Source organism: Diabrotica undecimpunctata, chromosome 8 (assembly GCF_040954645.1).
Source record: "Diabrotica undecimpunctata isolate CICGRU chromosome 8, icDiaUnde3, whole genome shotgun sequence".
Classification (NCBI taxonomy): domain Eukaryota; kingdom Metazoa; phylum Arthropoda; class Insecta; order Coleoptera; family Chrysomelidae; genus Diabrotica; species Diabrotica undecimpunctata.
The window spans coordinates 29,895,482-29,922,144 of record NC_092810.1 but is presented as its reverse complement, the minus strand read 5'-3'; the positions used below and the strand labels follow the sequence as shown (position 1 = coordinate 29,922,144).

The 26,663-nt window shown below is 32.4% G+C and overlaps 1 protein-coding gene across 1 annotated transcript in view; it reads left to right on the top strand.

The window, feature by feature from the left end:
• LOC140447362 (uncharacterized) overlaps positions 1-26,663 on the top strand; it is a 97,029-nt gene that overhangs the window by 60,742 nt on the left and 9,624 nt on the right. The window contains exons 2-7 of the mRNA XM_072539970.1: positions 6,202-6,273; positions 7,260-7,457; positions 17,724-19,013; positions 21,461-21,551; positions 21,607-22,007; positions 22,631-22,812. Coding sequence (XP_072396071.1) covers positions 6,211-6,273; positions 7,260-7,457; positions 17,724-19,013; positions 21,461-21,551; positions 21,607-22,007; positions 22,631-22,812 — 2,225 coding nt within the window. The 5' untranslated portion in view covers positions 6,202-6,210. The remainder of the gene's footprint in view (positions 1-6,201; positions 6,274-7,259; positions 7,458-17,723; positions 19,014-21,460; positions 21,552-21,606; positions 22,008-22,630; positions 22,813-26,663) is intronic.

Genomic DNA, 26,663 nt, shown 5'->3' with positions numbered 1-26,663 from the left:
TACGAATATGAACCATCAGTTTACTTGGGGAGACAAACGAACCAAAAAGAAAAAATGAAAGTCATCTATTATTCGATGCAGGCAAGCAGAATGACCGATCAAAATCTTTCATAACCTTTTAAAGCGCGCAATATATATAAAAAAAATAGAATAATATTGTAAGGTTCATCTAAATACTATAAAGAAAAATTTTGAATTGTTACCTGCTTGATTGTGAGTGGTCGGACTACAACTCACAAGAAATATGCTTAAATTCTACATAGGATCATTTGCGTTTGAGGTTTTGCAACCAATTTTTCTATATTCACTTTTTTGTATTTTTGTGGATGATGAAATCTATCTATTGTTATTCTGCTCAAAATAATCTATTCAACACAATAGCAATAAACGTTCCTGATTAATGTTGTCATTAATAATATTAACATAAATATCAAAGAATTAACACCAAACATAGATCAAAAGAAAAAGCAAAAGGATTATCTGAGAAAGTTCAAATTAATACCGGTGCTAACAGGCACGAATACAAGCGATAAACATATTAACACATTCGCTGACACATATTTATTAGTTACTCACTATTGGTGCCACATATATATTCAGTAATATTACTAGGGAGCCAATACGACAATTAAAGACTGTATATTACTTTTATGTAAAAATGAACAAGGACAACTAGAAGAAAGTAAATCTAATATAGCAAACTCAATTGAAAAGTTCTACGCCGATCGTTCCAGAAACGATCCCCCTAACTCCTCAAAGCAGAACTTGAAAAGGCAGATAACAAATGTCAACTCAGAAGTGATGCCCGAAATCAGCCACGAAGAAATAGAAAGAGCAGTAAAAGAAATAACAAGAAATAAAGCTCCTGGAAGCGATGGAATCCGAGCATAAATGCTGAAGGAAGGCGGAGAAGAAGCCATCACATATCTAAAAATACTATTTAATAAATGTCTATTCGAAGGCAACATACCCGAACAATGGAATACCTCTAAAACAATACTAATACACAAAAAGGGAGACACCACAGACCTGAAAAATTATCAACCAATTTCACTTCTTTCACAACTTTACAAAACTTTTACAAAGATTATTACAAACAGGTTAACAATTAAATTTAATGGATATCAACCAGTAGAACAAGCTGGATTTAGAAAAGGGTACAGCACCTGTGACCATCTATATACTTTGAAAATCCTAATAGAAAAGTCTAACGAATACAATCTCCCATTATGTTTGGCTTTTATATATTATGAAAAAGCTTTTGATAGCGTAGAACTGTGGCCAATAGAAGAAACATTAGTCAACAACCGGATCGACTCAGGTACAGAATATTAATACATAATATTTACGAACAAGCTGAAATGATAGTGACGTTGGGTAATAGAATCGAAACAAGACCAGTAAAAATCAACCGAGGCGTAACACAAGGAGACACAATATCTCCAAAATTATTTACAGCTACCCTAGAAGATATCTTTAAGTCAATAGACTGGGAAAATAAGGGAATCGCTATTGAACCATCTTAGATACGCAGATCTACTAATGCAGTACTAATAGCCGACACGTAGAATGCACTGAATTCGATGATTGTGGAGCTACACACAGAATCCCTAAAAAAAGGACTGAAAATGAATTTCAGCAAAACTAAACTAATGTCAAACAAAGATGACAAACCTATGATAAATATCCAAGAGACAGAGATAGATTACGTAGAGGAATATACATATCTGGGTCAAAATGTCAAGGTAAGCAAAGAAAATCAGACTAGCGAAATAAGCAGACGTGTAAAAGTGGGATGGGCAGCATTCGGAAGACTCTCATACGTACTTAAAAATAAAAATATACCTCAAAGACTGCGAACCAAAGTATTTAATTCCTGTATCGTAGCTGTACTTACATATGGAGCTCAAACCTGGACATTCACTAAAATAAACATGGAGAAGATCAGAAAAACTCAAAGAGCCATGGAACGACAGATGCTGGGTATCTCACTCAAAGACCATAAAACCAATGAAGACATTCGTAATAGTAAAAGTAAAAGATGCTGTCGAAGAGGCAGCTAAACTGAAATGGAAATGAGCTGGACATAACGAACGTCTTAAGCACGGCCGATGGAATAACGAAATCGGGAATTGGCGGCCATATGAAACCAAAAGACCACGAGAAAGACCGCAAATGCCCTGGAGCGACGATATTAAAAGAACTGCAGGAGCAATTTGGATATGTCTTACAAACAACAGAGATGAATGGCGAGAATTAGGAGAGGCCTAGGTTCGGCAATCCGAATAGAAAGAAGGGCTTTTAAAAAAAATATTACTTTTATCTCAATTATCTTCAAGGTTAGTTCAAAAATAAAATTTGGGCTTGGGATAGGGGAAAAAATTAAACGCCTAAAGGCGTCACTGGCTCCTGACTACTATGATAATTCCTATACTTCACCTGGCGCCGAAAGGAGTCAAAAATATTAGAAAACTGAACTTACAATGATCTTCGCAAAGAAACGTAAAAACTTAAAATAAAAAAAAAATACTTTTTCTTGTGAACTATTATGCAACAGTCCGGGAGTGCTAGCTCCGAGAGTTTACATTCATACACTGTTTCTACACATAATCCCTTCTCAGCACACTTCGCACACCGTTTTCGCATAACTCTTCCTGTTTAACTCTTTTCTTGACGTTTTGTCACAATATGTTTCTTCACAAATGATGGCTCTTCAGTTAGTTCTGAAATCAGCATATCTCTAATGATTGACATACGAAAGTCTTATAAGCTGATTCGTTTTCCGGAATATTGCTTGTACAAGAGTGTACATTTATCAACATCATCTCAAGAATATGTATATAAATTTAGTAGATCATCTTACTGTTTTCCTTTGACATGGATAATAAGCAAAAAGTTGATCTTGATGATCAGACATATACTGATTATACATATTTAACTATCGACTTATCGGTTTCATTTTATGGACTTCTCTTGTTGAAACAGCCTCTTGCATATTATTTCTAGTTTCCGTCGTAAAGGACGTCCCTTATATCCTTCCACTTTCCAATTAGCACAACATCCCTGTATTTTGCAATGGTTTTATCCTTTGGCTAGTTTTTTTTTTGTGTAACGTCTTTTGGATTATTTTTTCTATTAAGTCTTAGAGTGTCAGTACAATGGGTTTTAGCATCCAGAAGATTCTTGGCTAATTCGAAAAAATTGTAGAAATTGTCCATGTAAACAGCTGGTCCAACATTACGTTTTTCCTGTAGTAAATACAACACTAATTTTTCAGTTTGTCCTTGTCCTCCAAAATCATCGATCAGTCCAGTGTAAACCAAAAACTTAAGATAAAAAGCCAGAGTCAAAAATTTATGAATTGAACCCATCTAGGTGCTTGCAAAACAAAAAGTATTTATGCGTAGAGCTGACTGGCAAAAGAACCTATTTATTTCCACAATTAGTGAATACCAGAAGGCGACAGTGGCACCTCACTCAAGTAAGACAAAACGTCTTTGACGACAGTGGCACCTAACTCACGCACGCAAAACGCCTTTTGGCGTAAAAATCTGGGAGAAGCCCTGAAGAAAATTAAAATGAAGTGGATAAAAATAGATAAGGTGGGTTTAGGCTCGGTTTAAAGACGACAGTTTAATCTGAGCGTTTCGGGAACAGTAAAAAGGCTAAACAATTAAGAAGCTTTAGAATATTATTAAAAACAATATTATTAAACGGAAAAGAATACGAAGACTTGATGATAATTCTGTTCTTTTTTATATGCCGTCTCCATCATTTGAGGTTAGCGGTTATGGTGGCAAAGAATTCTATGTCTTTAACTTGTATTATTAAATAGGTTGGTGTTAGAGCGAGGTTTCTTTTGGGTTCTTAGTTATTTAAAGTAATAATAAAATGTTTTTATATTCATTATATTACTTTATTGTCTAACAATTAACTTTGGTTTACAATCACGCATCAACGCGTGATTGTAAACCAAATTGTTCAAAAAAATTTAAAAATTACGTTTGAACATTTTAAACCTTATACTAAACATTTCAATATAAGTGAATGGACTCATTTGTAAAATAGCTATAAGTTCATAGTTTAGTTCCCTTAGTAGCTTAATTCTATCAATGTACTATCATCTTTATTAACACCTACATGTCTTTTGATTATACTCGTAAGTGGCCTTAAATTGATATAAAGATTAATGAAAATCGCTGGTACATTATACAATATCCCCAATAAAACAACCATAAATTCTCGATGATAAATATTTATAAATTTACAAAATATGCAATCAATTTTAAATGTCAGAATACGAGGATGAAGTGAAAAATTATTAGCCTATTATAGAAACAAATAAAATTTTAAAATCATAGTATTGCACTGTTTTTATTGTTAATTTATTTAGTGTTAAAACTTTTAAATGAAACGAACCAGTAGAGTATACAGTTAATACTACAATTGACAGTTTACATGACATATGACATATAGCCCTAATATTTAAATTTTGTTTAGCTGATTTATATTATAGCAATATCCCAAGACACCCACTTATCAATAAAACAAAATTTATAGGTTACCTATACCTATAGTTTCAATAATCTGTGCAGTTTTTTATCAACTAAACCTTTAGTCAACACATCAGCTGGCATAACATCAGTAGGCCAATTTTACATGAATGATCCTGTTACATCAATATGGTTAATTCTTTTATGATAAATAGGATTTGTTGATAAGTTTAATGCACTTTGATTATCATTAAATAAAGTATTACACTTAGTTTTTTCAATTAAATCACTTAGCAAACCCCTAAGAAAAACAGCCTCTTTAGCAGGCTTTGACAAGGCCATGTATTCTGCCTCGCAGCTAGATAAAGCTACGTTTAAATACATATCCAGTAGAGAATCTTCGATCTAATGTATTGCTTGTCCAATCAGCATCTACAAAACCTTGCAATTCTGATTCATCTTTTGAGTAAATCAGAGAATAATTAATAGTGTCTTTTAAATACCTCAATACTTTTTTTGAACATTTCCAATGAGATTCATTATATACATTTGGTTAAAACAGATAAATTCGTCAAACTACCAATTAGCCTCTGATAAGGAAATTTATCTACAATTGTTATACTCGGTTCGCTATTCCCAGTCCGAACTGTCTAGTGAATTTAGTAATTATTTTTTTGCGAAGTTAGTTACTTTTTGACAGACTAAAAGTGGCTGCAAATTACTATACAACCAAGCACACGTACTAATAGCCAATATTAATAGTAAACAAACTAAATAGTAAATAAAATAGAACTTTGCGAATTATCAACAATCAATATTTATTTATCTGCACCATCTAATAAATAGTTATGTTAAATTATAATAACTAAAATATATTTTTTAAATATATACTACCCAAAATTTGATGGGTTTAGTATACACTTCCACTATTTAGAATAATTCTTCTTTTTTTGAAGAAAGAAGTCTGCAATAGTAGGATACTTGAGCTATTAATACTGAGAAGTAGGAATTGTTGTGTTGTAGGTTTCCGACAATGAATCTGTCAAAATATGCCCGAGCTAAGCGAATTGAGTATACTATCATCCATTGTTAAAGATAACTTTGGTTCAATTCAAAAGTCTTGGATTCTCTCCATCTGTTTAGTTTGCCTTTGATATCAGATATTATTTTACCATTCGTATCAACCAGGGTGTTACTATTGTTGGACCGTCTTATACCTGCTAATTCTTGAATTTTTCTGTGCAATTCAAAACTGTAATGATTTCTCTGGAGTTCTTCTATCTCTAAACATTTATCGTTGTATCACTTCTCTTTAGCTGCCCGTATTTTTATCCTGATCTCCTTGTGTGTGGTTTTGTATTCCTTATAATCACTTTAGCCTAATTCGACTGTCTGATAAAATCATTTCATAAACTGCATCGATATTTACGGTGGTGGACACAGAAATTGGCGTACTGGATCGGTCCTCCAATCTCTTTTGAAGCTTCAAAGATAAATTCAAGATAAATTTTGACTTTCAAAAATTTAGAAAAAAAAATATTTGTTATTTGTTCAGAAACAACGACTTATTGATGCTTGACATAATTATTATTACAAAAAATAAACGTATTCATATCAGGCCCTCTAGATAATTTCGTTTGTAATTCTAAAAACACTTAAACAAAACCCTGTATTATTAAATAATTATTTATATCCTTTTTTATTTCAGGCGTTTACTATGGACAAAAACGGCAAAAATTGTAACAAAATATCTGGTTACCTAGAGAAGAAAGGAAAGAAGGTAAAGTATGATATTATAGACGCATTAAAATCTTTAAATATTCCAATCACTTCATTTTATGTTTCATGCATTTTAATTAATATAATTCAAAGAATTTAATTCAATTAAATCAGTGACTTCCCTTTATGTATTTACTTCACATATACATACTTTACGTCAAAATAACTAGCTAAATCTTCATCCAGTCGTTCTCTACTATTATATTCTGTTGCAATCACAGCCCTAGAGCGAGTGAGGGTTTAAGACACTGATCAGAGGAGACCCTAAAGCGTGTAGATAAAAACATACAAAAAGCGAAGAAGGGGTATAAAACTAGAACTTTGGCAATGAATAGATGAAAGTGGAGACTTTAGGGCCAAGATGGGAAAAACTGAAATTAATTTGAGAGATATTGTCGGCTTACTTTGCTTGGGCATTAGAAACATAGAAGAAAACGTCTTCTACAATTTGCCAGTAAAAACAATCTAGTGATAACTAATACACTTTATAAATGCCACCCAAGAAGGTTAGCAATGCATACTAGTCCAAAGAATACAAAAATCAAATCGTCTACATATTTGTGCGAAAACGATGGAAAACCTCAGTAAGTAATAAACCCAAAAGCTATGTCTAAAGCATACTGGGGATCAGATCATACGCTGCTAAAAATGAACTGTAGGCTCAAACTACACAAAACTATTAAAATTATTTCTTGATCTTTTTGTGAGTGGGATTAACTGTGGATATGTCACTATATTTAATATGGAATTTGTACTACTTCAACAAACGAACACCAAGCATTCAATTCAACTTCGTTTATTGATGCTGTGAATTCTATATCTTTAACAAGTAAGTAAAAAGAAAAAAAAACAGTATTTAAAAAGAAAAACGTTAATCTTTAGATTAAAAAAAAAGAAAAACAATAAGAAGAAGATCAACAACTTTTATATTTATTTTTACCTTTCCTTTTCCTTCTTGAACTAAATGGTGAAAATTGCTTGTTTCAGAAAATGATCACATCGTACAAGAAGTACTGGTTCGTTTTGGAAGGCGGACTTCTACTTTACTACCGATCGAAAGACGACTACGAGAGTATTTCACCCTGTAAAGGATCTATCAGCCTTGGTCCACCGTGTATAGTTAAGCCAGGTGCCAATCTTGTCGGAGTTTTTCAAATACAGACTAGGACAGCAACTGTAACATTGGTAAAAATATATTTTGTTTTATATTAGTTAATGTAATACTTCAATGCAGTGGTTCTCAACTTTTTTGAGTCATATACAACAAAATTCTTGTTACTATTTTTAGTACTATTTTTAACTGAAGTCTCTATCTAGCTAGGTAATCTGATTAACTTCAATTTATATGATGGAATTTAAAGGAATGGATAAAATAAAATTCAACAAAAGTAAAAATTGTTTTAGGTTATATTTTTAGATTATATATATATATATATATATATATATATATATATATATATATATATATATATATATAGTTTGAGTTTAGTTCTTGAACCTTAATATATATTTTTTTAGTGGATTTTCTTGGGCTTAGGTTCATAAAAAAATTTGATTTGATACTAAGACATTTTCATATATTTTTTCGACGTTTCGGCAGGAAATCCATGCCTTTTTCAAGAAGTAATATTGACTAAAAAAACATTTTATGACAGACATAATACGGTTTAAAAGTTAAACTTTTGACTTACCAAGCATGTAAAAATTCGGTACTAACAAGTAGACGTCACAATTAAAATAATATTAAAAACATAGGACATACCCACTAAGTCACTACATGTAAAATGTATTTTAAATCTAATGTGTTGTTTATTGAAGTTAGTCTATAGTTTAAATAACCAATTATTTTAACATCATAGGCGTTCTGAGATTGTCTTTTTATGTGTTTTTAAATTAAGTTAAAATATATTTTGTTCAAATTTTTGACATCTTTTTTATCATTTATTGCATTATTATTTTTTTTTATTTGTATAGACTCTAGAAGCTCTCTCTTCTTCCTGTTGGGTTCGTTTTCATGTTTTGTGAGGGCGGTTGAGTTTTTTTTGTCATATTTGTGGGAACGTATTCTTGAGTTAAGTAGCTGACTGGTTTGTCCAATATAAACTCCATCACAATTCGAGCAGGGAATTTCATATACAACATGCGATCTTTTTAATAGAGGGGTTTTTGTTTTTAATCTTGTAAAATTCTTTTTCAAAAGATTGTGCCCTTTATGAGCAACCGTAATATTATGTTTGGACAGAAGATTTGCAATTTGTTCTGATAATCCTTTTATATAGGGAAGAGACATAAAGTTTTTCTTTACCGTGTTGGTTTCATTGTTTTTATTGTTATTGTAAAATTTTTGCAGTCGCGATTTGAAAGTGTTGTCGATAAGGTGGTTTGGGTATGAATTAAGTGTTAGTGCTGTTTTTGCTTTTTTAATGGCCTGAGGTCTATTGATAGGATCGGATAATCTAATAGCTCTATCGGCGAGTCCGATAACTACTGATTTCTTTTGAGACAGGGGATGATGAGAGTTGAAATTCAGATATCTCGACGACCAGGTTTTTTTGGTGTACCATGAAGTAGTTATAGTGCTGTTTTCTCTATGTAAGGTCAGGTCCAGAAAATTAATTTGATAATTTTTGTCAATTTCTAATGTGAATTTTAGTTTTTTGTGAAAGTTTTGAATTCATTTAGTAAAATATCCATTTTATCCTCTGGTGCTGCGCTCAAGCAGTCATCTATATAGCGATAGAAAAAAGGTATATCAAAATCTATTTTATTTAAAACAATTTCCTCTAGATGCTCTAAAACTAATTGAGCGATGGCACTGGATATGCTAGCACCCATAGCACATCCATCTGTTTGTTGGAAGATTTTGTTTTTATATAGGAAATAGGTTGACTTTAATGTTGTTTCGACTGCTAGCAGAAATTCTTCTGGAGGGATGTCTGTGAACGCTTTGATTTCATTCCACTTTTTTTTAATAATGTCTTTCGCTAAAGCTATTGGAATATTGGTGTATAAAGATACCACATCGAGAGAAACTAATTTATAATTTGGAGGTAAATGTATATTTTTGAGTTTTAATTTCAGGTGATCAGCGTCTTTTAAATAGTGTGGATTTTTATTTATTACGTTGGAAATAATGTTCTTCAAATATTTTGAAAGGTTTTCAATAGGAGACTGAATGCATGAAACAATAGTTCGCAGCGGCACACCCTCTTTATGTGTTTTGGGTAGACCGTATATTTTTGGAATTACAGCATTATGTATCTTGAGGGAATTAGCAGTGTTTGGTGAGATGTAGCACATTGTTTCCCATCTGTCGACTAATTCGTTATTTCTTTTTTGGAAAATATTCGTAGGATCATTTTTCATTTCACGGTATGTTGTATTGTCATTCAATAGAGAATCCATTTTACTGTCATAGTCTTCGGACTCCATAATAACAATCTTGTTAGTTTGTCAGGTTTCAGAACAACTAAATTGGGGTTCTCGTTTAAAAAAGCTTTTGTCTTTTTAATTTTCTTTTGTATTGTTTTGTTTTCAAAAGGGTATTTGTTTTTGTTTTTAAAGTTTGTCAAAATGTTACAACAATTTCTATTGTTATTCATATCATTTATGTTATGTTACGTTTGGCATTTCAGCATAAGTGGACTTGACGCCTGAAGAACGCTTCCTAATTCTACAAATTGATTTTGAAAATCGTGGTTCTGTTCGAAATGCTTATCGCCCACTACTTCCATTTTATGGTCAACATAATAGTCCATCAAAGCAAAAAATTCGATTAACCATGGAACGTTTTTGCACCACGTTTACTCCAACTGATAATATGCATCCACAGACACGTCGTACAGTGTGTACAGAAGAACGTATTGCTGCTATAGAGCGTAGCATACAGGAAGACGCGAATGAGTCTATCTGCCATCGTGCACAGCAGTTGGATACGTGCCTATCCACTGTATGGAGGATTTTGTGGAAAGATCTTGCTTTGCGTGCTTACAAAATCCAACTTATGCAAGAATTAAAGGTACATTATCACCTAACAAGGTATAGATTACCCCACGCACTTCAGCCAATCCAAACTATGATTTGTAATAAAATCAGTGACTTTATTAAATATTTCGACCGATGTTGCCGTACAAGGAAGGACTTGCAAAATAAGAATTCTTCTTTTATTTCAGTTCTGGGCAAATTTTGGGACATCGGTACTTTCGTCCATGAACAAAATTCTGGACTTTATTCGTTCTCTGGCGGTTTCCTTAACAGCATTGGCCATTTCAAGTATTCTAAGGCTAACTGTGTTATCAAAAAGTGAAACGGAATTCAATTGTTTGGCTTCTTTTTCACTGAAAACACAATGTACGATGTCTTTGGCAGATGGTAAAATAAGTCTTTCCCCAATTGTACGGGGTTTTTCACACTTAGCTATTCTTAAACTGGCCACAAAAGGAGCTTTAACAGCATTTTCATTGCTTGAAGAAGTTGCTTTAAATTAAAATGGCGGTGCAGCAAAGGAGGATTCGTTGAATGATTTGAAAAGACCTCAAAACATATTGCACATTGCTGTCTTTTTGTTTTTCTTTCGATTTAAGCTTGAAGTACATAACAAATCACTTGTTTCTTAAACAGACCATTCTTCTACAGCTTCTATGCGTCTCTTTAACCATTTATCCATTACTTTTTAATTCTCGGCTAACGTAAACCTTGTGTATACTACTACTGAGTTATCAAGTCTAGTACCTACTAAACTTACTAAAGCCGATTGGCGACTGCTCCGCAATTTTACAATCAGTGTTGCCGGCGTGACCGACATTTCGACAATCCTGAACTTGTAACGTAAAATACTATTTTAATTTTTTTTGTGTTATATTATGCGATGCTGATTTTGGCTGTTTTTGTGTTTTTGTGTTTTGCGTTCCACAGCAAATAATGTTATGTACCACCAGTGGTACATGTACCACAGGTTAAGAACCGCTGCTTTAATGCAAGAAAATTACTGAATAGTACCACAGCAAGCAAAAGAAGAATGCTTTAATATTAGACGTGACAAAAATGGGGGAATTACATAAATGATAGCCAAAAACGTTTAACATCATTTAGTAGGGTATGCAGTACCTACACTTTCTGTCAAGTATGACAAGAATATGTCAAATAAGTTTAAAGTACTGGGTAAAGAGAAATAAAAAAATGGAAGACATACATAACAGATCTGTTTGAGGATAATCGACAAGAACCGGAAGAAATCGACAGCGAAACGGGGCCAGAGATCATAATAGAGGAAATCGAACAAGCAATACGAAACGCAAAAAACGGAAAAACTGTAGGTCCAGACGAAATACCTGCGGAACTACTGAAATGTCTAGACGATGAAACTCTACCTGTACTTCTGGACCTATTTAATGAAGTATATAAAACTGGAAAAATCCCACAGGAATGGTTGGTGTCCACCTTTGTAGCAATACTAAAAACAGTATATGCCAAAGATTGTTCAGACTATAGGACAATATCACTAATAAGCCATACCCTCAAAATATTTCTAAAGGTGATTCATGGAAGATTATATAGAAAACTAGAAGATGATATGGATGATACTCAGTTTGGGTTCCGCAAGGGACTGGGAACGAGAGAGGCATTGTTTGCTTTTAATGTCCTCTCTCAAAGATGCTTAGATATGAACCTAGATATTTATTCCTGTTTCATCATTTTCGAGAAGGCATTCGACAGGGTCCGACATGAAAAACTAATAGAAGTACTGAGAAACAAAGATATAGACAGACGAGACTTACGAATCATTATCAATCTGTATTGGAATCAAAAGGCCAATATAAAGATAGAAGAACAAAAGTCCGAAAATATAGATATAAAGAGAGGAGTAAGACAGGGCTGTGTTCTGTCACCATTACTGTTTAACGTGTACAGTGAAGCCATATTCCAGGAAGCGATAGCAGATCTGGGTGATGGAATCTCTGTAAACGGAAGAATAGTAAATAACATAAGATTCGCTGATGACACCGTTATAATGGCAGACACCCTGGAATCGCTACAAGAATTGGTAAATATAATTAACGATTATTGCATTAGATACGTTCTAAAAATAAATAAGAGAAAAACTAAATTTATGATTGTCTCAAAAACGCAACATGGAAATGAAAGATTAATGATAGAGCAAACCCAAATAGAAAAAGTAGAGACATACAAATATCTGGGAACCTGGGTTGATGACAAAAATGACCAAAGCAGAGAAATCAAAGTCCGAATTGAAACTGCAAGGCAAGCATTTGTGAAAATGAAGACAATGCTTACCAACAGAGACCTTCAGTTGCATCTCAGATTGAGGGCTGTAAGATATTACATATTTTCTATCTTACTACACGGAATGGAAGCTTGGACATTGAAGAAACAACACATAAGAAAAATAGAAGCGTTCGAAATGTGGTGTTACAGAAGAATATTAAAAATTTAGTGGGTTCAAAGGATTACCAATGCTGAGGTACTACGACGTCTAAATAAGGAGTTAGAAATTATGAACAGCATAAAAAGAAGAAAACTAGAGTATTTGGGTCACATAACCAGAGGAGAAAAATATGAGCTGCTGAGAATTATTATGCAAGGAAGAATCCAAGGAAGAAGAAGCATAGGAAGAAGACGCATCTCCTGGCTAAGGAACCTTAGAGAATGGTTTAACTGTAGTTCACTACAACTTTTCAGAGCAGCAGCCAACAAAGTGACCATAGCCGTTATGATATCCAACATTCGATAGGAGATGGAACTTTAAGAAGAAGACTGGGTATAAATAGTTTTTAAATTTTTAAATAAAACACCCTGTAACTCAGTAAGGATCCACATTTTATCTAAGTAACTTGGGTTAAACCTAAATATTTTGAGCCCAGGAATCTACAGTTAAAATATTTCCAAATATTAATGAAACACCCTGTATATAATTAGTAAAGATAGTTTTTTGTTATATATTATGATTGTATTAGAGAAATCCATGAAATCTTTAATGTCCAATGGCCTAAAGATATCATACATGTCATACATCCTTATGCCATTGACTAATATATAATTTCTCTGCCTTCAATCAATTTCTTATCAGCAGGACAAAATAATGCCCTTGCATTTATTGGCTCTTCCGCCCGAGACTGCTGGCCAGAATGCGTGAACCTCTTATACCGGCAGTTGTCGGGTTTTTCTTCTTCATTGATATTCTACCATACCTAAAGTCTGGGCTGCCACTTTCACCGAATTCGCCATTTTAAATATTCTTTTTATCCGCCTTCATCGTCGTTGTAGTCTTCGATCATAAATACGTAAAAGTATTTCTTTCGCTGTAATTCCATCGTCTAATATGCCATCTTATTTGTGATACTATCTGCATCTTTTAATGAACATTCTAGATTTTCTGTAGTTATTAAGCTAAGTTTTCCCAAAACCCTTGCTCTACTGTGTCAGGTTTTGATTTGATTTGCTTTTAATATTTTCTATTAGCATCATATTCTTCTTCTTCTAGTACACTAGAAAATACTTCTAGAAAATTCATCTATTACATCTATATCTTCTGCTTTTCTTAAAAACGTCTGTGTGTTTAATCAGATCCAGTCGCGAATGTTTTTCAGCCAAGATATTTGTCGTCTTCGTACTTCTCATTTCTAAGTATATGCTACAAATATGCTGTCTTTCTCCCTTTAATGGTGGTCAAAAGTTCTCTGAATGTACTTCGGCATGACGAATGTTATTTATATTTTCATCATTTATCTTGATCCCATCTGTACAGTTTTCAAATGCTTGTGTAAATAACTCTTCGGAGTATGTGTTAAATAGTAATGGTGAAAGTACACAGCCTTGTCTCACACCTCTACTTATCTGTTGCACATCCGTGCAATTTTCATCTAATGTTACCACAGCCTGTTGGTTCCAATAGAAATTTCTCACTATGTTAATATCATTTTTGTCCTTTTTGCTTAGACATTTCATGAGAATGTTACGTTTAAGTTTGTCAAAAGCTTTCTCATAGTCTATAAATGAGACGAAAGGATATTTTCGTTGGTCTGCTGTGAAACTATACAGAGCTTCTACTGTTCCGAAGCCATTACGAAAGCCAAACTATATCTGCTTAATTTTTTGAACATTCCTGCATTTATAACCTTATAGTTATTACAGTGTTTGGCAATCTTGGTTTTTGGTAGCGGAACAAAGGCATTCTGTATGTATCTCATCAGATATGTATTTCTTATTAAAAAGGATAGTTATTGCGTTTAAATTGTCTTCAAGTTTAATCAGCTCGAACTTTATCTGACCTACGGGCTCTGCCAGATTTTGAGTTGTTTATAGCATGTTGGATTTCGGATTTTTATATTATTGGAGCTTCCTCGCTACCAATTTGTGATGGTTCCGTTCTTGAAAGATCTTCATAAAAGGATCTTCAATATATTTGTCCATACTTGTTTTATTTCAATTGGGTTATTAATAGGTTTATTATTTTTGTCAATTAACCGGATAGGTGTGTTTTTTTGTGATTTTCCAGAAAATTTTCTGACTTTTTAAGTAAATTATAATGACCATGTTTTTCTACAATTCCTCTATTTCAATGCATGTTTCCATCATTCACTTTTCATTAGTCTCTTTTATTTTGTTCCTTATTACTTATATTTATTTATTTTCTCTGTATTTGTCTGGAATTTTGTTCCTATATTTTCTACTTTGTTCCATGATTTCCAGTATTTCTTGAGTCATCCAAGGTTTTCGGCTTTCTTCTTTTTTTTGTATATTTTCGTTATGTGTCTTTATAAAAGAATCTTTGATTTTACCCCACGTAATGTTCACATTCTCAGTGTTTTTCATTTATAATGTTTATCTTTTCATTTCTTGATTTATACAAGTTGAAGCCTCAGCACTCAGCACGTATTTCGTTTATCTTGAGCAACTGAATATTCACCTTGAAACTTTTGGATTTTATTATCTTTTTTACCCTTATTTTTGAGACAATGAGGTTATGGTCTGGTGGGACATCTGCTCCAGAGTAAGTGTTAACCATGGACGTATAAACATAGATGGACACAGCAATAAGATACCTTAAACACACACTGTTTTGAAGCTTCGATATTCCTGGACAAGAGGGTAAAGGGGAGTAAAACGGGTATCGATAGACTGTGATATTTCCTCAATGAGCATAAGCGTGCTTGAATTTTTACTCGCGGGGATAATCATTCAGACGTTAATAATTGGAAGTAATAATGTATAAAAACACATTTTAATAGAAAAAATAAAATACAATTTTATTTGCTTTAAAATTAATACAATAAAATATAGTTGAGCTCAAGTTAATTTTTTAATAGGTATCAAATAATGCTACGATAAAAAAAACAATTAAAAAATATACATTTGTCAAATTTAAGTACATACCTATATTTATTGATAATGTATTAAAACATATTTTTTCAAATTGTGACAAATTTGTTTTAATACAATATGAATAGATTCCTCGTAGTAAGGGTTTCTGCTACAAAAATATTTATTGATCATTCCAAAGCTCTTGCTGGCATTTGACATAAAATTATTTGCAAATATACTTATTAAAAAGTAGGCGTGAAAATGTATAAATTATTGGAAAGCTATTTAGCGAACAGAAGTATTAAAGTAAAAATGGTAAATAGACATAATCGAAGACGTTGGTACAGAAATAAATTTATTGATTGCGAAATAAAACAGTCTTAGTAAGAACGCTTCTTATGCGCACGGTGTTAGCATCTAAAGTAGTCTTTGTTTCATGATGAATTCCAATTTTAAAATATTTCTCAAGAACCAATTTTAAAAGTTGCATAGAGTGACCATCGATTGCATCTTCATCATACATATGGTCACCAAAATGCTTATAAATTGATTTTGGAACATTTTGTATGGTTTTATTAATCAAAATATTCATAAGGTTTTTAACTGGTCTGTAGACGAATTATTCCACGTTGCAAAAGACAGAGAAGCTTTTAAAAATGTGGTCGCCAACCTCCGTTAATGGGGACGGCATAGGAAGAAGAAGATTAAAAAATCTGAAATATTTTTCAGCTTCCTTACAAGTTTTAATAACCAAAAAGGATGCTTTTGAAAGGTTTTTATACTGTTTTCTCTGTTGAAGTTTAGAGTAAGTTTCATCATTAATCAATATTATTTGGAAACCTACATAGAAAAATAAATGAGTTTTATTCATTTCACTAATTTATTTGAATTCATGAATATGAATTAATATTAAATGAAATATTAAATAACATGAAATATTAAATAACATGAAATATTAAATTAAAAAGCTACTAAACAGATCTTTTTAATCAGATGATGTCTACATACAATTTAAAAATGTCTATACTAATTTCATGAACTAATATCTTGTTCAATACATTAATGTATATGAACAAACCCAATGGTACGCTTATGAAAGACATATTTTAAAATGTAAACAAACAGGCTTCCTCAGTTCCTCATCTTAAATAATGTAAATAAACAGTACTTACAAATTAAATGAGGCATTGGGATGTAAATATTTCGTTTTTTGCAAATGCAATACTGTAGCACCATTATTATAATATATGTTTATTTCACTATTTACAAATATCACTCAAAATACAGCCAAAATATCGAAAAACAACAACTTTTCCTCATCTTGGTAAAAAGTAAACAAACATGGAACAGCATTTGAAGTTTGACGTAGAGCCATAAGACAGAGAAATGTAAACACCGTTGCCATTAATAAATAGTTTTCAGTGCTTCTACATAGGTATAAAATAATTGGTTGATATCTATTATACGCTATTATTAAATGATATGCACACTATGTGCACACTTGATGTTTTAATTACAATTAAATATATTAATTTAACTAATAAATTATTATTTTGGTTTGATAACACCTGTAGAGTATAAAATAAATATAGTAATATTTTCAGCGATACGTGAATAAGATATTTTAATAAAAAAACGTGACAACATTTGAAGGTGCTGAGAATGTGACCTATTCAAATAATTTTGGCTTCACATTTTTATGTAAATAACTGAGTCCATCTGTGTGTTAACGCTTATAATGAAATTTTTAAATCTTAGATTGGTTAGTTTAAAATCGATTTAATTTCCAATGCAATTTTGTTGTTTATTATCCTGTGGTGACCTCCAGGTATACAATTTACGGGGTGGTAATCGAAACCATGGTTTTCTTCTTGACAAAATTGAGCCAATCTGTCGCCTCTAGCATTTCTTATTTCTAAACCATATTCACCTATTATATTATCCACTCGGCTATATTGAAAAGCACATGTTGACATGTGCAAAACACCAAAAAATCTCTATTTAGCATTTTCCTGTTACTTGATCTAGCATCATTGGAAATATGGACAGCACTAAGTCCTAAAACAACCTTATCCTCAAAATAATAACACTAAATGAAACACTACCAAATATTTGTTTTTTCTTTTTTAGAGGGCAGAAAACTTGGAGGAACAAAACCGATGGATGCAAGCGATTATAGCCGAAATGCATCCCAATAAAACCAGCAACAGGATGAGCCACTTCAGATACTCAATGGAGAATATCCCACAATCCAAAGATCAACTAAGAAACTCCACGCCTGAGTCAGAATCTTCTCATAACTCTAACGAGGATATTATCCATAGACTTCAAAAAATGGGTGCTACAGCATACTGCAATCCAAAAGACACTTTGAGTAAAATTGCTTCTCGGAAAAAAGAGAGAAAGGCCCTAAATTACGAATCGGATGAAGATGTAGATTTAAGACCAAAAGCGGAAGAATCAAAATCGGCAGAACATATATACGAAAGAATATCAGGCGAATATTTGGACAAATTAAATAAAGATATTGTGATCGACAAAACGGAGATAGAAAGTATTGTACAAAAAGCAATGACTTTACCAAATCAAGGCATTAACACGTTAAGGATAAAATCAGAAGAAAATAAAAGAAAAACTTATATTATAGAAAATGATACGTATGCTATAAGTATTCAACAAAAAGAAGTACCAAACACAAATGAGAAAGAAATTAATAAAGATGATAACAAAAGTAAACGTTCTCTCTTTTCTGGTAAATCGAGACAAGTATCTAAGTCTCTAGAGACTGCAGAGCAAGACGTAAAAAAGAAAAAGAAGTTAAAACACTCTAGATCTTTTTTCATGCACAGAAAAGAATCGAATGAAGACGATTTTATTGTGGAAAATGACACATATGCGTCAGTTGATAAAGCAAACAAACAAACACCAGAAGATCTACCAAGAGACTTAAACGAAAATGATGTGAAGAATGAACTTTTAAAAACAGAAGAAGAAAATGCCTATTCCGTACCATACAGAAACGACGATAATAAGACTGATAAAGTATACGAAGATATCAATGAAGATAATGTAGAATACGCCGAACCCAGTCAATTTCAAAACAAAGTAGAAAAGAGTTCTAAAACGAAGAAGAAAAAGTCCCACGAAAAAATTAAGGAAAACGCCGATGAAGAGAAACTAAACAAGAAAGTCAAGAAGAGGCAAAGTTTTATTAAAAGAGTATGGAAAAAGAAGGACAAACACAAAGAAAAACATGAGCAGAAGCTGGAAAATAAGAATAAAGTTGAAGAGGAGGATGAGGAAATATATGAAACTGTACCTCCAACAGTGGTAGAAAAAGTAGCTGTTACGGATAATAAAACAGTTCAGATGTTATCCGAGCTGCAGAATATATTGGAACATAAGATGCCCATTATCATAGTAAGTTGATTTTTTATTAATTTTATTTTTTTGTGGGGGAAGGAGTTATTATAGCTTACTATAGGATTGGTTATTATAGCTTTTTTATTCTTAGCAACAGTAACTTTTCGTTTCAATTTCGCATCTGGCGTAGTTTTTTTGTCCAGGAGAATATCCTTCACTGGTGTAGCAGTCTAAATTTCTGATTTTTGTTTCTTTGTTTTGTAGTAGACTGTTTAAATAGTTTATTTGGGATATAAGCTACATGTGATACTTTAACGACACCTGAATATGAAGTAAAGGACCAGGTTTGTCTGTGGATGTTGATGGTGTCAGCTCTGCAGAAATTCTTGATATCGATGGTGTTTGTTCCACAGTAGCTCTTGATGTCTATGGTGTCCATTCTAGAGTAACTCTTAATGTTCATGTTGTCTGTTCCGCAGTTGTGTCGCACTTGATATTGATGGTGTTGATTCAGAAATGTTTCCATTTTCTCCTTGTTTAGCCTCTAAAACAAGTTCTAAACTGTTCAGCTGAACCAAAGTGTTCCTCCGAAAACTTAGTGGGGTTAAAAGAAAATTTTTTGGTTGTTGATATTCCCTTTTCCATAGCTGCTACTTGTATGTATGCTTGATTGAACAAGCGAGCAGAGATTATAAATATCCAATGATATATGGCTCGAATGATTGTCCAATACCAGCAAAATTGGATCGGCCGCAGTTGTTTTTACATAGTTCTTGGAAATGCTTAAACCATTTCAAGAACATCAAATTGTTTGACCATCCGTTATCTGAACATGCATACAGACATTCTATTGGACCATCTCCCTCTAAATATGGAGATAACCGTTTCCTAGGGGACGAAGGAACCAGAAGTACTAACATCACATAAGATGGTAATTGTCTGTCTACGTTCGGCTCAAGTGGCAACACTCAATTGTTTTTGTCCTTTTTGGCATAAACTTTTTTTAATTGTTTCTGAATGGTTGTTACACCGTTCTTGTCCACATTGTAGATTTATTCACAAGATATAGAACTTATTCAAAATGTCTTCGAGATTAAAAAAAATCCAACAGTTTCAGTATTGAAAGCTTATGCTAATACCTTCTGGCTGACAAAGATTTAGTTGGGGATTTCGTTTTAAAAATCTTCTTAGCCAGTCTTTGATGGCCTGTTTCTTGTTTCTATTTAATCTGTGTTTAAAATGATTAGCATCTGCGAAGTCGAAAGCTATTCGTCGTAACTCCTAAGGCGTAACTCCATAAAACAAATCTCCCAATTTTATTATATGATCTAACTTTAATTCTTATTCTTTGGTAAATACTGGCAGCATTTTTTGTTTCTCTGTTCATGTATGGAGCTTAAGTAGCCATTTTCTATTGTTTTGATATTTTTCCATCAGAAAAACATTTGTTAAATATTTGGTAAGCTTTCTTCGTCTCTTTTATTTGGTTTTCTATCTATGCTGTCCACCAATACGGTTTTTTGTTTTTATAATTTATTTGATCATTTCCCTTTCCAATGGCCGTATCAAGAAAAGAGATCGACTGGTCGTTTAATTTATATATAGGGTACCTTTTTGATTTTATGTTTTCTACCTCACTACATTTTATTTTTATTAGACTGTTGTGATCGTTATTTCTTATGTATATTCTTGATCTCACCAAATGGTGGTCTGATCCGGAGGTGGCTCCTCTTTATACTTTCGTTTCTTCGACCTTGATCATTGACTCTTGTCTAACAATTATTACATAGTCTATTATGGATTTTTAATTGATAACTGGTTTTTGTATATGTATATTTATGAGATACATGGTTTCTTTAAACATAAAGACATTACATATTCTTAACGAATACTGGTCACATATCCAAGCAGTCTCTTTTCATTCCTTTTCAAGACATTTCTCCATATGGGACTACTATTGTGTTACTATTCTTTCTTGCAGTGCAGTTCTTGCATTAAGGTTTCCCATAAATAATAAATATTAAATTTGTTTCCAACTCTTTACGTTTTCTAGTGTTTCTTATACCAGTGTTGGCTGAGGTTAATCCTTTTACATCTAGAACATCTGTGGGGATTGTTGTTATGCTTGTTATTATATAATATTTGGTACATTTTGAAGTGAAGCTTCTATATTGGCGTTGTATTACTTTTTCTACAGTAAAATGCTGAGGCGAGCGTCACGCAAATAACAACATGAAACATTTCAATTTTATTACAATCTATAAAAAAATCTATAAAAAAAAATCTAAAGCTTCGCACTAGTCTACAGTACCGCCTACTGTACCACTTCTTTTATCTCTAGGTCTCTTGAGCTCATTTGTACTACTCCATCCACTCAACGTCCCATGCTGGCAGAGATACTTCTATTTCTAGTGTTCCGTAATTTATTCTTTCTTTTACATTACTTACAGTATTCTAAACATTCCCAAGTTTTATTTTCAAATAATAATTTAGTGTCTTTACAGGAAAAATTAAGATCTCCTACGGGAAGTATCTCTCCAACTATAGCAGAAACACATGAAAATGTTATACAAAGTAACGAAGAAAATGTGACAGGTAAGTCATTATCTAAGTATAGCGATTATTTGTTCATTCTTAACCTATATTTTAGAATCATCTTGCCCTCTCTTACCACCAAAGTCTCAAAAACAAGAGGCGCTGTCGCCTTTCCACGACGTCCCCACCAATAACAAACCAGTCGCATTACCCCCAAAGAGAAGAAACACTGAACCTGTCAAAAGTTTAGACCAGATCTTGGACGAACTCGACAACGAACAACAGGAGTCAAACAAGAAAAACAAAGTTAAAAAACTGATTAAGAAATTTAGCGAACCTGAATTTTACGACAACGATGTGGTTTTGAGGACCGAAAAGAGTGGCATCCATAGGTCCGACATACATTCAGATGAACTGAGTAGGCTGTTAGAAGAGTTAGTGAAAGTTACTAATGCTCCTATGTTGATACCTGGAGTCACTTCTAGTCTTAATGGATCTACCTTAAAAGATGAAGAGGTTTGTATAATAAATATCACAATACTATATTCGGCAAAAAAAATCGGGAAAAGGTATTCCAAACTAATATATGTGTTAATAAAAAACAGGAAACAAGATAAAAGTTTGTATTGTAATATAACTTGTTATTATAATTTTGATTTACTTTTCATCATTATAGATTATTATCTTTAATATAATAATAATAATCTTTCTTCGATTAATATGTATCTTCAGGGCATTGCCTCCTCCAGCTTCAACCACATTAGGGAACATCTATAAACTACGTCGTAAAAAATTGGATTTTTTAATATACTTCCTCCTCTTCGTCTTATAGCGTCGTTTTACAGTTCAGGCCCACCCCATGTCGACGTCGCATTCTCGCATTTATGGAAGTCCTTTATTGGTTCACTTCTGCTGACAAGGCCAAATCATTTCAGGCGTTACAGTTTCGACATTGCTTCTAGGATTCTTAGTTTCTCCATGTCTCATTATCATGTTTACCAAACTGCATAATGAACAATACAAATCAGGTCAGAGTACTGACTTACATATTTTGATTTTGATATTTTTGCGTATGATAAAGAATCTAATATTTTTGAATTGTTACAAATTATATTATTGACATTTTTCATCTTTTTTAGCTATTAAAATTGTTACCAAAAAAACAAAGACGGTTTTCAGAACCGGATTATGATATTCCTCGGCCTCACAAGTCACTGACGCTAGTGCCGAAAAAAGAAGATGAATCCGTGAATGTTATAGGCTCTACCAGATTCTTCGGCCATGTGTTGAAACCATCTGGAGTCATTATAACAGAAAAAACGTAAGTACAAATATCAGCATCAGAACTAACGATTGAATCTATTCAATGCGATGTATTTCTTCAAAAAATCTATTTTGTAGTTTCTACATTTAGATACGTTACTTAAACTACTGTATACTTCACGTAATATGTCTTCTAATATTGTATATTTTCTGTGTAAAGATATATTCTCCTTCTTCCTCCTCTTTATAAGCAATTCTGCTTGTTCATTGGCGAATTAATATCTCTATGGAAGGTTGTCACTTCATCTTTTGCGCGGTCGTCCGATACTTCTTCTGCCGATTGGTGACTTATCTCTTGCTATTTTAACGACACGGGTCTCCTCCATTCTGCTTATGTGGTTATTCCATTCTTTTTTCTATTTTGTGTCCATTCATTTACACACTTTACGTTACATTTGCTTCTAATGTCTTTACTTCTCTTTCGATCTCTCAGCGTATTTCCTGTAATTCTTCTCAGTACTCTCATCTCTGCCATTTCCAGTAGCCTTTGTTTTATGGTTGTGTCGGGTCTTGTTTCTGAGGCGTATGTCATTATTGGTCTTACACTGGCTTTATAAATTCTTGACTTTATCTCAGTGTAAATGTGTCTGTTTCACCATATAGTATTATTAGGGCATCCTGCCAGTCTATTTGCTTTTTGTACTTGATCTCTCACTTCTTTGTCCAGGTCTCCAAACCTGACGGTGTAATTCCAAGGTATTTTATTTCCATTACTTGTTCAATACTGATACCATCAATTTTTATTTTACATCTGGTTGGTTCTTTGCTGATTACTATTGTTTTAGTTTTCTGAGATGAGATTTTCATATTATGAATTATTTTGCTCTTATGTTAAATTTGTGGACCAGTATTTTCAGACTATCTTCATCTTGGGCTGTCAATATTGCATCATCTGCCTAACAGAGTATTTTTATTGCTTTGTTTCCCATTCTGTATCCTGTTCCTTTGTTAACGCTTTTGATGATTTTATCCATGATTAAATTAAAGAGCATAGGACTCAATGAGTCTCCTTGTCTTATTCCGCTGCCTATTTCTATAGGTTCTGTAAGTTGTCCATCTATTCTGACTTCCATTTTGTTGTTTTGGTAGATGTTTTCGATAGTTTTTCTAATATTTAGGGGAACTTATCTATTATACAGAAGATGGATTACATTTTTGTGTCTTACTCTGTCAAACGCTTTCTTTAAGTCAATCAGACACAGAAATGCTGGTCTATTATGCTCCAGTGATTTCTCAGTAATTTGCTTTATAACGAATATTGCATCTGTACACGATCTTCCACTACAAAAGATATAATATTGTATATTATATCTTCCTGATCCTTATATATAGCCATATGAACATCATGGAATGACGCTTCATCATCAGAGATCGAAAGAAAGTGATCTGTATATTATTGGTATGTTTCGAAACCTATTTCGAAAAAAAAATCGATCTATATGTAGGTTCCTTCGTTTTAGGGCGATATACTATATTTCCATATTTTGTTATAGTTTTCCCTATTTTTGTTATAGTTTTCCCTATTTTTCGCATATAAAACCAAATCATCTATTCTGCATATTTCACAATATTAACTGTCTTTATTTTTTTTTTTTTTTTATAGCATACTTCAATTTGTTTGGTATTTTTACGGTTTAGTAATTTTTTTTATGGCATTTTTAAGATACAAAAAACGATGTTTTTTGATTATTTTCATTTTTATTGTATAAAATCAACATTTAAAAATAAAATAAGTACAATATTATGAAAGTACATATAAAAAGCTTTAATTTGAGTTGTGTTACATTAAATTTGAGCCAATAGTTTTTGCAAAAAATGTTCCAAAAATGTTAACTTTTTTTCCATTTTTAGTTTTTTAAATAACTTTTGTAAAAATTCTTTTTTTGTATGCAAAATCATTATATTTTAGCTTTTTTAATTATAAATCGAATGAGACTTTGTAAGATCTGATAGGTCAACTCATTTAATTGTTCATAAAAATTCTTTTAAAAGTTTATAAATTTTGCTGGACCAGAACATTTTTTTTAAAGATAGAGATCTAGTTCTAAACGGATTCTCTTCTTGGTGAAGAGATCTTTTTTATTTCTTTAAAGTAGGGGTGACTTTTACATAATTTAACCAAGCTACAGCGCCCCCTATACACTACACACATTTTTAACTTGATTCTTATAGTTGAAGTCAAGACAAACATTAAAAAAGTTTTCTACGACCAATAGAAGTGCAGTTAGCTTAATTTGTTTAAAAATCAGAGCTATTTTGTTTATAACACTTAAAATTAATATCGGCGCCAATAAAAGTAAAAAATATCACATATTTAGATTAATTAGACTCTTAAGTTGCCTTTTGAAAACATTAATGTTTGGACAGAATGGATCCAATAGGAGGTCATTGCATCAGCTGAACATTCTCGACAAGGGACAATGACGAGCATACTCAGTCCTATGAAAAGGAATATAAAATAGTGCAATGTGTCGAATTCTATTGTGTTTAAGTAGACATCATTATAGATTATTATATGAAGTAATTTTCAGTATTTCTTATATTAATATGTGCTTTAAAAGCTAAAGATCTTAGAAACTTTCGCTGAACGCTCTCCAATCCATCAATGTAGACTTGATAAAATGGGGACCAAACAACAAAGCAGTATTCAAAACCTGAGCGTACCAGAGAGCAATACAATAATTTGAATATAATAGGTGAGAGATTATGACTGTTACGATAAATAAATCCAAGATTACAAAAATCCTGTTTCCTTCATTTTAAGAAAATGGCTTCTAAATGTCAATGCACAATCCAATAATATACCCAAATCTCTAATCTCAGTAACTGAATTCAAGAGTACATCATTAAGAACATACCTATTAACTATTAGATTATTTATACTACCAAATGAAATACAAGAACATTTAGTTGGATTTAAGCTGAAACCATGTTGTTTCGACCATAAACATATATTATGTACATCACCTTACAAGAGATCTCTATCCGATTTATCATGTATACAACGAAATAACTGAAGATCATCAGCAAATAGCTGAAAGTGTGAGTTTTTGGTAGTCTTACCAATATCGTTAATGAACAATTTAAAAATCAAGGGACCACAATGAGACCCTTGTGTGACACCAGAACAACAACGGAATTCTTTTGAAATATAATATTGTTAATACGAACTTGCTGAGTACATCCCATCAGAAAACTTTTAATCCAATTAACAATGGGGTCATCAAAGCCAGATGCATAAAGTTTGTGGACCAAAAGGTTATGATTAACCTGGTCAAAGGCCTTTGAGAAATCAGTGTAAATGCTGTCGACCTGAATTTTATTCTCAAATGCACCCAACAAGTATTGTTGGTAATTGACAAGGTTTGTTACTGTTGATTTCCCTTTAGAAAATCCATGTTGTTCATCAATAATTAGGTATGTTTCTACAAGCACAGGTGAGATTTATCAATACCAATTTATCAAGAAGTTTCGGGATTGCTGATTGAATAGTTATAACTCTATAATTGTTAACACACTCACGATTGCTAGATTTATTGAAAGGTGAAAGAAAACTATTTTTTCAATATTGTGGAAATATAGATGATGACAATGATAAATTGAAAATTTGTTGTAAAGGTTTACAAAGGGAAAAAGTACAGTTCTTAATAAGTGCTGCAGGTATACCATCAGGCCCTGAAGAATATGTAGTTTGTAAACTCATAATCCCCTCGAAAACATCAGTCAGACTAATTTTCAGAATCTGGAAATCCACACCATAGTCCAATTCAAAATTAGGTAAATTATACTCACTATCATTATATGTACCTGAATAATAAGAGGCAAATAGATTGACTATTTCATCACCAT